A 15,885-nucleotide genomic window follows, 5' to 3' on the forward strand; every position below is an offset into this window, starting at 1 on the left:
GATTGAGCAAGCTTTTACAGGAAGCTGAGTCTCTCTCAGGGCCTTCTGCTAATTACTGACCACATGGTGGACCTAAGTGTGGAATACAAGAACATGCCTGTTTGCATTTACCCCTGTTGACTTCCAGATGAAACAGAGAATGGGTTTCAAAACCTATCTTCCTTATAGCATGTATGTGGGAAAAGAGTAATATGCCATAAACTCTGGGCAAGATTAGAAAGAGTCATTTAATGCATTCATTAGAATGAGGAACAAAGAGTCAGGCAGAATGGGAGAGGAGATGGTGTGGAGCTGGGGCAAGTGGTTGCTGTGTGGCCATAAGGGAACAGGGAGTGTAAAAAGCTTCTTGCCTTATCTATAAACACTAGAATCACTTGGCATTTCTCTAAGTAACAAATGGATCTAAAGGCTGGAGAGAAAAGTGGTTGGCAGGAAATAGTCCCTGGGGCGATGTGTATTTCAGACTGTGTGCATTATCCTAGAATACCTAGACTATAGATTACAGTGCTGTGTTCCTATAGCTTTTCTTCCTAAAGATTAAATTTTTCAGGTTCTGTTTTGTCTCAGGATTGCAATTTCTGGAGATAAGAGAATAAATATGGATAGTTGAAATGACAGAAAACTGTAAATTTTGTTTTTAAGATGTGGGGCAGAGGAAACAGATGTGTAGAAATAGTGAGAGGATCAACGCAGAGGAGATAGAGGAGGTCTTCAATCTTTTTCAACTTTTAGGATTTTTTTTTTTTAATGAAAACCTATTCTATACCAACAATTTACAGGTTGAACCTCACCCTCATGTGTGAAGCTAGCTATAAACATGTACTTTGCATAGAGCACAATACAAAACAAGATTCTGATTTGTTTTTAATCCAAATTGATTTTCAAAGGGGACTAAATTCACTAGAGGGCTAATAACTCTGCAGGACAAAAGGACCCTTGGTGGATGTTGCAGTCACAAAAACTCAAACACTAAGTGTCTGGCTTGTTTGGGGTGAACTCATTTCTCTTTTTTTCTCTGAAACATGGAGGCAACAGACTAACTTGGTGCCACAGAAACTGTCTACAAAATAAGATGTCTTATTCCTATGCCACATATTAGCAAAAATAAGACATTCCACTACTCACTCTACCTGTTGACTATCTGTTGACCTTACCCTCTACTTCACACATGACAAACAAGCAAATCCTTATTGAATGAAAAGACAGGAATAACAAGCAAAACTTCAAATCCTATTTTTTTCTAGTCTGACACCATCAACATTGAAAAAAAACTATCCTAGGTTGTAATTCCTGGCAATATTTACTTTGAGAGTGAAATGGACACTTAATAGTGGACAGGATGTTACAGGACACGGAAACCTTTTGACTCCAGCACTTTGAGTCATTGACAATATTTATGCATGTTATGCTTCTTCCTTTGACAATGAGACATTTTATTTTTACTTAATTTTAATTGGACATAAATCTGCTATTGTGAAATCTTTGAAAATTTTCATTGTTATGGCATCCTGGTGAATTCTTTATATTCTAGAAAATATTTAGGGTCTAATCTTAGGCCTAAATATAAACTGCTCAAAATCTTTGGTCAAGTTTTAGCTTGAAGCTATTGCATCCTTTGGGCTACTTTCACAGGCACAGTTTTCTAGGCTCTTCTTTCCAACACAGTTCAACTCCTGAACCCTAAATATGCTTAGTATCTTTGTAGCTCTCCTCCAGTCCAGCCTTCCCAGTTTTGGTTGCAATTCTGATTTCCCAACATCAGGACCTTGGCTAACTCCTCTGAGCCCTTTGCTGGCTTGGGGCTGGCTACTCTAAATTTTGAAGAGAATAAAAAGCAAGGTCTCTCTCTCTCTCTCTCTTCTTTCTGCTCTATTTTCTTTTAATTACTTGATAGATAAGAACTGTATATATTTATAGAGTACAATGTTACATTTCACTATATGTATGCACTGTGGAATGATCAAACTAATCAGTATATCCATCACCCCAAATATTGATCATTTCTTCAGACCTATCTTTCACTCTCCTTTCCCTAGAAAAGGTTATATGAGGAAGACATTAATACATCGCATGTGTTGCAAACAATGGTATACTTCAGGGAGTATTAGCGTCATTATGTACTTGGGCAGCTACTTTTCCTCGCATTTTATGATTTTCTCTTCCTGGAGAAGCATCCCAACGCTGTCTGGCTGACGTTGGTCAAGGGAGAGACCCCTCCCTAAAGGCTGGCCAAGCCATCGCTTCCTTTCATTAGTAACGTAACCCTGTGTTCTCGCCGAAGCCTGGCAAGGAAGTTTAATCTTCCCGCGGGGGCCCTCCTGTCTTCTTGCCTACCTGAGAGCTGAAACTAAATGAAATTTAAGATAGCGAATATTAAATATGAGAGAAAACAAAGGATGCTGCCTCCAGGACGGATCCTGTGCCTGGGGCTTGCCTATGTCTCACTCTTCCATCCGTCTCGCCCCACGTTCTCCCTTCACGGGATCTGGGAGTGGAATCACACCTCCCCAAGGCTAATTCCCCTGGCCGGGAACCAGACTCCTCACTGCCACTCTTTTCCCTCTTCTGGGATTTAAGAATGACCACCAGGAGGCCAAGAACAAAACACTTAAATGTCGCATTTATTAAGGAAATGTTAAATAAGAAAAAAAAAAGTCAAAACGGTGTCACGGATATCATGAGCACGTTTGTGGCATAAACCGTGCAATCACGAGCTAAGAATTCTATTCTGGGTCTTTGTCCCGGGCTTAGCTGGAGAGCTAGCTTCCCCTCCCCCCAAAGACCCTGTTGGAAATGCTCTTAGAAACAAACAAAAAAACCCACCCCATTCACATTCGCAGGCTCCCCTCCCCCACCCTTTCTCCCACGACGACAAAAGTCTAACCCCCAGGCAGGCAAACAGGCCGCTAAAGACTTATCAATATTGTATTCAAGCAAACTAACACAAAAATCCCTTAAAACGGTACATTGCAATCACTCAAAGGTATCAACTCTCCCCGCCAGGGCTGTAGGGTAGCAGGAGGGACTGGCGCGCGAATCCACACATGGATTTGTGTGTCCCCATTAGGTCTGTTGCGTGGCGTATAAACAGGTCACTTTTCCGGTCACCAGACGATCGATGCCCATGAATCGTTCCCCTGCCCGCCCTCTCCAGCTTCCCCCAAGTGCTTGGCCCACCTGCGGGTGGAGAAGGGCCTTCGCCCCGTCGATCTCCCCGCATCCCAAGCACGAAGCAGCTTCCAAAGTTCTGCGCCCTAATCGCCCTCTTTTGCCACCTGCTGCTGAGTCCAAAAGTCAAGGCGCTCTCCTCCTACAGCCAGGCACGGGCATTTTCAGAGGACGACTGAGAAACCGGTCGCTTTATCTTGAAAGGCAGAAGTCGGAAGAAATAATTGACTCCCACAGGCTTGCTTCGCCCGGTGGTGAGGGACGCAACGGGTCTGGAGAACTCGGGGCGGGGGGGACATGGGGACGCCAGCCGCAGGGGGCCGGAGGGCCGGTCAGTAGGGCCCCACGACCACTGCCTCAACCTCTTTAGAGGGTCTCCGGTCCTTCACCAAGAAGTTGATCATGCCCTCGGACTTGATGAGCAGGTTGCAGCCGAGGAAGAAGATGCCGAAGACCACGGTGAGCGAGAGCACGCACATAACAGCGATCTGCACCACGCGCATGATGTACAGGCTGCGCTCATCCGGGCCGCCCTCGGCAAAGCCGTCGTCGGTCACCACGGACGCCTGGGTACAGCAGCGCATGGCGCGCTCCAGCGCCTCGCTGCTGTTGGCGAGGAACAGGCTCGCCACGTCCGTCTGGTTAACCAGCGCGGGATTCATCGCAGGAGCCGACGGACGCCGGGGAGGCGCGGGTCGGATGGGGTAGGGAAGGCGGTGGTGCGAAAGGAACAGGTGCCGGGCGGAGCGCTCACTTGCAGACTTGCACGCTTGGAGCTCCTCACCCTCTCCTTTCCAAAGTCTCCGGGCGGTGAGAGTTTCGCAGAAGCCTCTCCTACGCTCGCCGCAGCCTAGCTAGTCTGAGCCGTCTGCTCCGGCCCGGGCGGTTCTCGTTCCCGGCGCTCGCTCGACTGGGGGCTGTGGGAACTTGGCGGGGCTGGGCCAGCGGGGCCGTGGGAGGTGCGGGCCGCGTCTGCTGCGGCCCCGCGGCTGCTCTGGGCGAACAGCGACCCCTTCCGGCCGCCGCGCCGTTCTGCGCCAGCTGCCTTTGGGCGGTGTGGAAAGCAAAAGGGAGAATCTCTTCTGGCTTTGCCTCTTTTTGCAACTCCAAAGACCAGGCAAAGGTCACGGTACACTAGTGGTGTGATGAATTATTAAAGAGTTTGTAGAGTGAGGGTGAGGTCAGCTGCAAGTTTAAGAGGAACTGGGTCACACCAGTTCTTGTGGGTCCTTTGCCTGTCTCCCCTTTCACCTTTGGGCGGATGGAAAGTGGGGATAAATTGCAGGTGGCAGATGAATTGCAGGTGCCAGATGGTGCTGGTGAAAGCGGTGGCCTGCCGCCTGTGCCCGAGTCCTTTCGGGTGGAGTGTGTGTTGGGAGGGAGGGACTGGGAGTAGTTTTTTTTTTTTTTTTTAAGAAGAGAAGGTAGTGAAAAAGGAAGAGGAGAAAGAAAGGAAGAAGAGCCTCATCCCCACCTCCTACACAAAAGCGATGGCAGACAGTGCAAGGCAGGATTTGTAGTGATTTCTGAGGCCAGGGGAAGGCCGTGTTCCTCTGTGGCCCTTCTGTGGAGGTGGTTGCCTGGAACAAGGTCACCTCCCTGTAAAGGAGGTGGGCAGAGTGACCACTTGCTTGTAATTTAATTGCAGAGGAGTTTTTGGATATATTTCTAGTGTTGTTTTGTCTGTTGGCAGTAAATCGGTTGTTTAAGGGAATTGCTCATCAACATCCATCACCTAGAATGCTGGCCAACTACTGGAAGTCCTCCCATGTTCCATAAGCAGAAGCGTTTCACCCTTAGTCACTGTAAACCAAACTGCAGATTCTTTAGGGGCCTGATGGTGACTTCAGCCCATTATGGCTTTGCTTTTGATTCTGGTGTATTTTTAAGAACCCGTCAGATTATTTTTTTTTAAGATCCAGAAGAATACTTTGGGTTTTTCTTCTTTCTCTCCCTCTTTTTTACTTTCTCCTCTTCCCTCTCTTTCATTGGGAATAGCTGGAGAACTCTAAGTTAGAGCCCAGTCCAAACTTTCCATAGACTATATTTCTACTAAAACTGTCTTGCTGTTTTCCTATCCCCATGTGTTATTTATTCCGTGTTTAGAGGTTTTCTTAAATGGCTTTTCATGGTATGAGGCCGCCAAAACATGCAATGAACAGCCTTTTAGTCATGACTTTTTCCTGGTGCTGGTGACACATACCTGTAATCCTAGCTACTTAGGAGGCAGAGATAAGGAGGATGATGGCTGGAGGCCAGCCTTGGCAAAAAACAAGACACTATTTCAAAAATACTGAACACAAAAAAGGGCTGTCAGAGTGGTACAAATGGTAGAATGCCTGCTTCCAAAGTGTGAGGCCCTGAGTTCAAACCCCAGTACCACCTTTCTCCCCTCCCCAAAACAATAAGTCTTCAGTTTTGAGAAGATTTATTGTAAATCAGCTTCAGTAATTTCATTCCATCAAAATTTAACTAGTGTTATTTTGTGGGGAAAGTTAAATAGCTGAAAACTTAGGCTTCTGAGGCTCGTCCACAATTCACTTGGTATTGCTCCAGTTTTCCGTGATCCAGTCAGGCCTCAACAATGGCTCACTTTCAACAACTAATTCTCTGAATAAATTTATTTTTAATTGATTGGAAAGAATTTCTTTAAATGTTACATAGGTAGCCTCTTTTAGTTAATGTGTGTGATACTTAGGAATCATATAAACAACATGCCTATAAAAAATTACCAAAGAAAATTAAGATGAAAGATATGAGAAAACAGTAAGAATTCAGAAAAGCAAAAAATTAGAGAACAGAGGCTGACATTCTGGGGATGTTAACTTGTATAAGATTTGTGTACTTAGTAGAAGGTAAGGTGGTTGAACAATGAGTGATTCTAGCTACTTTATGTAACACGCAGAGTTAATTTATAGTATATTTGTAAGTTTAAGCATGGCAGTACTTCAGGTACCAAGAAAAAAAGAGAAGCTAAAAATGTTAGTTGAGTTGTTATCAGAAATGTGAATATATTTATTGCTACTAGCAGTTACTGTTTAAATCAGAAGTTAGTGGTAAGATGATTAAAACTTGGAGTCCAGTAGGGGTTTTTATATCTTGTCAAACCTTTAGATCTGGTGAGGATACTGTCAGAAGTAAGGTAATCCTGGCTTTCTTTCTTTTCTTTCAGCTGTAACTGTTAACCAGACACAGATTCCTTGAATCAGAAGACAATGGCATTCTGCATCAGCTAGGTCAGAACTCTGGTTTGTTTTCCCAGTGTTCTCCCCAGTCCTCTTACTTTGTTGAGTAAAATTGCTTGGAATACTGAAATGGAAATTAACTGTAAATCGAGTAGTACAAAAATTACATTTAAACCTACCCCTTAATGGACTCAAAGGATCTGGGCTGCTAGAACTGTTCTCTCTCTCTCTCTCTCTCTCTCTCTCTCTCTCTCTCTCTCTCTCTCTTTAGACTTCTCCACAGAAACCTTTTATTTTTTTCCTTTTATGTTTTGTATGCAAGTTTCCTCTCAGCTTAACTCCTTCACCTGTTTGCTAGGAAAATCTTACAAGTGTGGGAAAAGAATCCTTTAAGAAATGTCAATATGACAAAACTTAATTTCCAGAAAAATAGATGGTAATTTGGTGTGGGAGACATATAGATAATGACGTTTAAAGAAAAGGTTTTGATACCTAGAAGAATCTACTGCTAAATGAGTTTTAACTACTAACCCTTTACTTCATTGAAAGAGCTAAATGCTAAGCATGTCACAGTATGTACATTATTCAAAGCACAGAAACTCATGTTTTCTCTTTCTGGAAAATATATGTAAGACATACAGTAAATTCTGCAAGGATATTCCAAGCCTATATTGATAGCAGCTATATCCTGTAGTTAAAATAGTTTTGCTGTAGGGCCATACACTTTCAGTATCAAAAGCCTTTTCCCTATTTCTCTCTTTGTATATATTGTGAAAATATCAAGTAAACACTTTCAAGTATCAGAAATTTAAAGGATATTTGTTGTTTTTGGGCAAGCATTTCTTTCCAAATAAATGCTATTGTATATTACAACCTAAGTAGGACTTTAAAAAGTAAGAGCTCAAGCTAGGCACCAGTGGTTTAGGCGTTTAATTCTGGCTACTTGGGAGGCTGAGATCAGGAGTATTGAGGTGCCAGTCCAGCCAACACAAATAGTTCTCGAAACCCCATCTCCAAAACAACCTGAGCAAAATGAGGTAGGGGTATGACTTAAGCAGTAGAGTTCCTGCTTTGCAAGTGCAAAGCCCTGAATTCAAATCCCAGACCTACCAAAAAAAGAAAAAAAAAAACCAGTAAGTGTTCATATGCAGAAGTCATTCAGAATAGCTGACAGTATCTGAAGCATATATAAGGTAGCCAGAAATAAGCACCATAGATTTTTGAAGGACCAAAATAAATAGGCCAATAAATTGGTAACACTTAAGTGTTACCCTTAGATTGACCCCCTCAAATTCTCTCTCAGAACCTATGCACTTTTATTTCTCACTCAATTTTAACTCTTCTTTTTTCTTGATGATAAGTATTAATATTGACACATGGGTCAAAGAGGAGGAAATGGCTAGAAAAAGATATTTTTACAACTACTAAATAAAAAGGGAAAGGAAGAAAAAACAAAATGGTTAATAGCATACTCAGACTTTCTAGGAGTAACGAGTATTAGTTTGGAGACATTTAATGTAAAGAAAGATATTTTTAGACAGTAAGAAGTCTAGTAAAATGTGTAAAGGCATGACTTTGAATCTTACTGTTTTCACTTGGTAGTGGAGGGATCTCAGAGAACATTTTTTCCCCTCTGTATGTCCCATTTACTTATGTGTGAAGTAGAGATAATATTTCATAGGAATTTGAAAGGATTTGATCTATTCTATGAAAATAACTAGGAAAAGTATTTAGCACATAGCAAGTCTCAAGTAAATACATATTTCAATAATTCCTGAAGGGTACCAATGTGCATAGGTCATAAAAAGAAAAAAAATTCAGCTAGGGATGGAGGCATATATTTTACTCCCATCAGTCAGGAGGCTGAGGCAGGAAGGTGGTAGGTTTGAGTCCACATAAGGAGAACTTGTCTCAAAGAACAACAAAAACCCATCAAATTTTGCTCAATATTTTCCTTTTCAGAAGGCTAGAAGATGAATGATCCATTTTAGGAAGATTTCTGTGTAAAGAGATGGGAGGATGTAGAGGATGGAGTCCTAGTGCATTACTCATGGGAATGTGAAATGGTGTATCTACATTGGAAATTAGTATGGAGGTTCTTCTGAAGATTAAACACAGAATTGCCATATGATCCAGGAGTTCCATATGTAGGTATATACTCCCCCAAATTGAAAATATGCCCTCAAACAGATATTTGTATACCATTGTTCACCATAACCAGAGGTGAAAACAGCTCAAATGTCTATCAACAAATGAAATAATAAACAAAATGTAGTGTACTCATGAATGAAATTGTACTCAGTTTTAAAATGAATCAAATTATGATTCATGCTACAACATGGATGAAACTTGAAGACATGCTGAGATACAAATGGACAAATATATGATCTCATTTATATGAGGTACCTAATAATAAAATTCATAAAGCTAGAAAGTAGAATGGTTACCAGGGTTTCGGAGACTAAGAGGGAGGTTATTATGCAAAGGATGCAGAGTTTCATTGGGGAAGATTAAAAGTTCTGAAGATGAATAATGGTGATGGTTACACAACCATGTGAATGGATTTAATATCACTGAATTATACACATGAAATTGTTAAAATAGTAAGTTTTTTGTTTTGCAAACTTTGTCACAATAAAATTTTTTAATACTTTAATTAAAGCTAATATAAATATATAAAGTTTGGAAAATACAGAAATATCAAAAAATAATACCCCCAAATCATCCACCACCCCCAAAGCTCAAAGATAACTGCCCTTTATAACATAAAATATTTTCTGTTTTTCACTGTGTTTCTCCTAGTGATGACCATACAGTAACTACAATTTTATACCTTGTTTTTCTCCTCAAGTCCATAAACACTGTCCCATGACATTAAAGGGGGGTGAATATGGTGGATGTACTTTGTACTCATGTATGAATATTGAACAATGAAACCTGTTGAAATTGTTCTAAGAAGAGGGAGAGAAGACATGAGGGAGAATGATGGAAAGGGTGAATCTAATTAAAATACAGTGTAAGCACATATGTAAATATCACAATGAGTCTTCTCCCCCCTTCCCCCCCTCAGCTATTGGATGCTAATAAAATTTTTTTCTGAATAATAAAGATGTGGTATACATACACAATAGAATATCATTCAGTGACAAAGAAGAATGAAATTATGTCATTTGCAGGAAAATGGATAGAACTAGAGATCATCATGTTGAGTGAGATAGGCCAAGCTCAGAAAGACAAATTTCACTTGTTTACTCTCATATGCAGAGTCTGGACCTGAATAATAATAATAGTAAGGCATGAATATATAAATATTGCAATGAAAGCCTTTGAACAATTAATGTTAATAAAATTTTTAATTAAAAAACTTGCATATACATTTTTAATGAGACTAGTACTTCATTATATGAACATACAACTTTTAACTGAACAGTTTTGTTTATCTCAAATATTGCTATTAAAAATCAATATTTTTGCTCAAAACTTTTTCTTTATTTAGATTGCACTGATACAATGAACTTATAAAATTGAAATTTTAATGAAGCAATGTTATTTTTAAAAAGTAGTGCACAGTCAAAAATTTTTTTAAAGTGTTCTACCAGCTTTCACTCCCAATTGTACCGCAAAAAGTACCCATTTTTATCAGATCCTCGAGAGCAAGAGTTCTCAAGTTAATTTTGATACCCAAACCAAACCCACAATGATTAAATCAGAATTTCTGGGAAAAGGACCCAAGTGTCCATACTTCTTAAAATTTCCAGTGACTTAATGGAACAGCTTGGTTGAAAACTACGGTTTAGAGTAATGTTTTCTAAACTTGTCTTCTCTTAAGATCATCTAGGATGGGGATGGGAGGACCAGATTCCTAGGTCCTATTGGGAATTAGAGTTTCCCAAACTTGCTTCCTGAATCCATCTACTGGGGTTCTGTTTTGGTGGTTCTGGAAAGGATCCTATGAATTTGTATTTTTATTGAGTGCCCGAGTTCCTGCTCTTGATTACCAACTATTATGTTTTTAAAGTTATGGTTGCAATTTTGGTAGGAAAAAAATGGTACCTTGTTTGAAGCTGCATATTATCATTGTGGTGGACAATTTTTCACATATATTATAGCAACATATTCTGCTTTGTAAACTTTATGTTCAGATCCTTTGTGCAATTATCATGTGGCATTTTATTATTTATACTGATTTCTAATTTCTTCCTTTATTACATTATTAGCCCTTTATATGACATACTTGTAGATATAATTTCTAGTCCATTTTTCTTTTAAATTGGGCTATATTCTTTTTGAGCATATGAAATTGTCTTACATATGTAAATAGATCAGCATATTCATCTGGGTTTTCTTTTGTTGCCCTCTTGTATTGCTTTTAAACTTAAGTAGTTCACCATGACCTAGGGTTTAATTATAATTTATATATTATTCTTTTTGCTTTTAAAAACATTTTTGATATCTTCATTGCTTTATACTGAAAACAATGGATTATCCAGAAAGTATTTCATTATAAGATACATTTGCCTGTACCCTAAAAAGTAGTGCATCAATAGCTAAAGAACAATACTGACCAAAATTTGAACTTATCATTTAAGTAAGAAATCTCAGGATTTTTCTCAATCTTTTTCTTTACCATAAAAAACAGGTAACCTTTCATTTTAATTAAAATTTTAAATTTTAAGCTTCTAAAATGTGGCAACATGTCTAATTTATCTTTGGATTTTTGAATCTATTCTCTCTTGATACTCAAAGTTCTTTTTTGTTAAGGTAATTTGGAGGAAAAAGATCTAGGTAGGAGAAACAAAACTTAAACCAGTGACTGCCTTTTTCTGTTTTATTTAAAGGCCTTCCCTGGATTTCTTACCCGTGATATCTAATGACAGCTGACTTTGTGGGAGGAGAGTCAGAGCTGCCATGCTGATGAGTCAGAGCTGTCTCTAAATGAAATTCATACGTGGAATAATGTAGTGAGTAGTAGCCACCATGCTTTCATGTGTTGATACCTTTATAAACGGTCAAGGAAAGCATATAAGAGTTCATCCCCATGCTTGATTAAAACCTCCTAACCACTGATCACACCAAGCTTTCAGAACAACACATCATAGTGCAGCGTAGGCATTTTTTGTCTACAAAAATTTTTGTCATTATTTCACTCTGATTTTCTGCCCACTCTTTAAAGTCTGCATGGTTTAGACTTTAAAGTTACAAAGCCATTGAGCTGCTTAAAGCCTTTCATGCCACTGATACATCCCTTCCCACATTAAAGAAACAAGAGTGGCACCAACCTCAACATAGGAAGAAGCAGGTGGCTGCAACCAGGCATGAAAGATGCAATTTATCCAATTTCTCAGCTTCAGCTCAATTAATTGGAGGTGGAATTATATTTTCTATTTCTATGGGACATGTTTGTATTACTTTACTCCAATATTTATATAAAAATATGAAGGAGAATCATTTTGGAAACAAAAGAGGAAAACAAATCTTAACAATAGAGTGTTCGATTTAGATTCATGCATTTGGAGCTCATGAAAATTTATGTCTTTTGCAAATTTGTAGGCACAGGGGAGGGAAACAATGAAGTCACCTGTTTCAGATTTCAGGCAGGACAGCCAGTGTTTCTGTATCTATACACTGATGTCAGTGGCAACAATAGCCCAGCATTTACTGTATGTACACCTGTGATTCTGCAGTTGAAAGATACTAAACGTCAATGTGATAGATCTTATTTCTGTTGCTTGTTGTTTGTTTTTTAACTCCAGCACAGGGTTTATTGTGGAGAAATGACCCCAACAAGAAAGGTGGAGCCCACAACTACTTATATATTGGGAGTAGATAGAGTGGTGGGTGGAGAAGTTCAGGAAGGTCACTGGGCAGGATAATCCTTAAATGTCCTTTCTGACCCTCCCAAGATAATGGCTTAAGGGCAGATCATTCCTTTTAGGCCAGGTGGGGAGTTTCTAGTAAGTGGCTAAAGATGGATGTCTATTTATCTTTAGGGCCGGGTAGAGAGTTTCCAGTAAGTCACCTCAAGTGAGAGGGGGTCCAGTTCTAATATAGCTTCCTTTTGTTTACCCTAACATTTATATATATATATAAATGTTGTATATATTTTATGTATACATAAACATATATATATATATATATGTATATATATATATATATATATATATATACACATAAAACAGAAATGGGGCACTGATGTTCCTCTAGCCACTTCCTGCTGAACAGGGGTGTCAAGGTCTCTTAATGGGAAGGGATATGGGCCATGTCTTCTTGATTTAGGCAGCCGCAGTGGGCCTATTGGGGGAACTGAACTGAGTTGATCTGCTTATTGGTAGTATCCTGAATGCCTGGAGCTTCTGGGAAACAAAGGGTTTGAAAAAGGCAAAGGTATAATGAGAAAAAAATAAACAGTACCAGTAGAGGGAAGACCCATGTCATCCACTTGGCCCGGGAAGACCATTGTTCCCAGCTGTCGGTCCGTTGCTCATAGTCAGAGATTGGCAGCATGTTCCTGAAGTCACTTAACAGCATTACAAACGATCCTGGACTGGTTGACATAAAGGCAGTATTGACATAAGAACAGCACTCTTTTGGACAGGTTTTGACTGGTGACCTGTGTGAAGGAATGTAGGCTTTGGGAGATAAGGTGAGACATGCAGTTCAGATGGTAGATGCTATTGAGCAAGTGATCTACCAATATCCCTCTGCTTAACTTCCTTATCTTTCAACCATTTCTTCTTTCTGCCAAAATTTTTATGACAATTAGTGTTTTTATTTAGAAAAGAGTTAGGAAGCATTAATGTGCATAACACTGTTTAGGGGTATGGAGTTAAGAGACACAGTCTCTGCCTTCTAGGAATTAGGGAAAGAGATCATTAAGGAGGAAACTATTGTAGCCTGTGGGAAGTTCTATGGGAAATAATATAAAGCTTATCCAGACTGGGACATTGGCAGGATGGTAATGAAGACATGATATGTGACCTGAGACTTGAAAGATGAACAGGAGAGGAGCTAGCCAAGTGAAGCAAGTCAAGTGCACCTGGGCCTCAGAGAACATACAGTTTACAGTTCTGCACCTGCAAGTATTTCTGCATTTTTGGAATACTGACTACTACAAATTGGAGAACGATTAGAGAATTTGGAGAGGCCAAATCATACAGAACATTTTATATCACTCTACAGAATTTGATTTCCACTTGAAAGTCATGGGGAGACACTGAAGGGTTTTAAGCAGTAGAGAAAGAAAGTTAGATTTGCATTTTAGAAAGACCCTCTGCAGGCAGAGCTAAAGAATATTGAGGTAAGTGAAACGTCTGGGAAGAGTATAAAGTCTTGTACCTTAGATGGTAAGGGAACCATGCTAGAGATGCCAGGTAGTCCAAGGAAGTAGCTCATAATTTCTAAAACTTCATTTTGTAATTTACTGCAGAAAGCATCCAGAACATGAACATCCACTTTCTGATGTCAGTTTCTGGAGTTTTGTCACACACCTTTTTGAAAGAGAACATTGTCCACATGGTAAACCTGGCTGTAAAGACCAGAGGAAGCATTTCCACATGGTAAACCTCTGTATTTCTCTGTGATGACTGCTGTCCTTTTTGGAGTCTGTGCCTGCCGTGCCCATGTCATCCTTGTACACATTGTACAGTGACTTTGAGCCCTTCTTGCCAGGGTGTTCCTCTAGGCACTATTTGTTTTTCAGCTACCCATAGCTATAATAAATTGCTCCAAGTAGAGCTTTTGCAATGCTTCACAAATTATTTTTTTAAGCTGCTGGATGACCTACTTTCTCTTTAATAGTTACCAACCAGCTCCATGACCTACACAGCTAATGATGTCTTTGGTGGTCCTTGAATCCATCTGGGTGTCTGACTGCAATCTACACCACCATTGCTGGAGAGCTTGCCTTGAATTTCATCTCTATGGATCTCACATAGAGGTATTGTGGAAACTCATCCACATTCTGCATGATGCATCTGTGATACTTTCAAAGCTATTTCTAATATCAGAAAATTTAGGCAATTGCAAATACTAAGAAAAACATAACAGAGCCAGCAATGGTTTGATTATGTCTCCTCCAAAATTGAGGTGTTTCTAATGAATTAGTATTAGGAAGTGGGGCCTTAAAAAGATGATTAGAAGGCTAGGGGTGCTGGTGGATGCTTGTAATTTCAGCTACTCTAGAGGCAGAGACAGGAGAATCTTCAGTTTGAGGCTAGCCTTGTAAAGTTAACAAGACCCTATCTCAAAAACAATATACAAACTAAAGGGCTGGGGGGCATAGCATAAATGGTAGAACTCTTGCCTAGCATGCAACATGCTCAAGGCCCTGGGTTTAATCCAAACTATGACCAAAAAAACCAGTGGTAATTTGGGCATGAGGGTTTTTCCCTTTGATGTGGGTTTGATGAGGGCTTTGTCTTCTCTTGCTCTTCTGCCTTTGCTATGTGAGAATTCGGCAAGTTCAAATGTTGGCACCTTCATCTTTATCTTGGTCTCCTTAGCCTCTAGAGAACTGTGAGAAATAAATTTCTGATTTTTTTTAAGTTACCCTGCAGTACAAATTAGACTAGGATTGGTGCTGGTACCAGAGCAGTAGGTTGTTGCTGTAACACCTAAAAATATGAAGCTGCTTTGGAACTGGGTAATGAGTAGAGGCTGGAACACTTTTGTAATGAATTCTGGAAAAAGACTAGACACCCATGAATAAGCATTATGGTCATTTCTGGTGAGGGCTCAGAAGAGAAGAGCTATGGGGAAAAAACAAATCTTCTCAAAGATTACCTAAGTGTTCATACTCAGAATGTTGATAGAAATATGATCAGGAAAGGCAATTCTGGTGAAGTCTCAGACGGAAATGAGAATCAAGGTAGTGAAGACTGGAGGAAAGCTCAGCCTTGTGAGTTAGCAGAGAACTTGGCTGAGTTCTGTCTGTTCTAAGAATTCATGGAAGGCAGAATTTAAGAGTGATGGACTAGGATATTTAGCAGAAGGAATCTCTAAGCAGCAAAATATTGAAGGAGCTGTGCAGATTTTTTTTAACTGCTGACAGTAAAATACAAGAAGACAAAAGATGTAAAGGCAGAATTTATAACTAAAAGAGGAGCAATATGTAAAGACTTAGAAAATTCTTAATCTGGGGATATAAATAATAAAAAAAGCAAATCAGTCAAAAAACCTAGGGTATGGGAAAACTACTGTTTGATAATGAGGGTAGCATTGATAGAAAGTAGCCAGGCAATGTTCATCAAGAGAATAGGGAATGATCCCTAAAGTGTTTTGAGATATTTCAAGTTTCCCCTCCCATTACAGGCACAGAATACTACAGACTTGGGGCAGAATGGTCTTAGGGGAAGGACCATGGGTGCCTATGAGACCTCAGTACTTGCTGTCTAAGGCCACTGTGAGTCTCCAGTCAGTACATTCTGGCGCAGAGGTCCTTGGCCACTCCAACTATGGATCAAGTGCATCCAGGTGTGGCTCAGACTACTGCTTCAGAGCATGCAGGTGGTGAGTGAGCGTGGTGATAATTCTT

The 15,885-nt window shown here is 40.0% G+C and overlaps 1 protein-coding gene across 1 annotated transcript; it reads right to left on the reverse strand.

The window, feature by feature from the left end:
- Nucleotides 1–2,603: 2,603 nt before the first annotated feature.
- On the reverse strand, nt 2,604–4,174 carry Rprm (reprimo, TP53 dependent G2 arrest mediator homolog). Its single transcript, XM_074069543.1, has one exon. The coding sequence runs from the start codon at nt 3,828–3,830 to the stop codon at nt 3,501–3,503; it is 330 nt and encodes a 109-aa protein (XP_073925644.1). The 5' UTR covers nt 3,831–4,174; the 3' UTR covers nt 2,604–3,500.
- Between the last annotated feature and the right edge of the window lie 11,711 nt (nt 4,175–15,885).

This window comes from Castor canadensis, chromosome 4 (assembly GCF_047511655.1).
Source record: "Castor canadensis chromosome 4, mCasCan1.hap1v2, whole genome shotgun sequence".
Classification (NCBI taxonomy): Eukaryota; Metazoa; Chordata; class Mammalia; order Rodentia; family Castoridae; genus Castor; species Castor canadensis.

Bases quoted from the DNA above. Each gene is read 5' to 3' on its own strand.
- Rprm (XM_074069543.1), bottom strand. From the start codon at position 3,830: ATGAATCCCGCGCTGGTTAACCAGACGGACGTGGCGAGCCTGTTCCTC.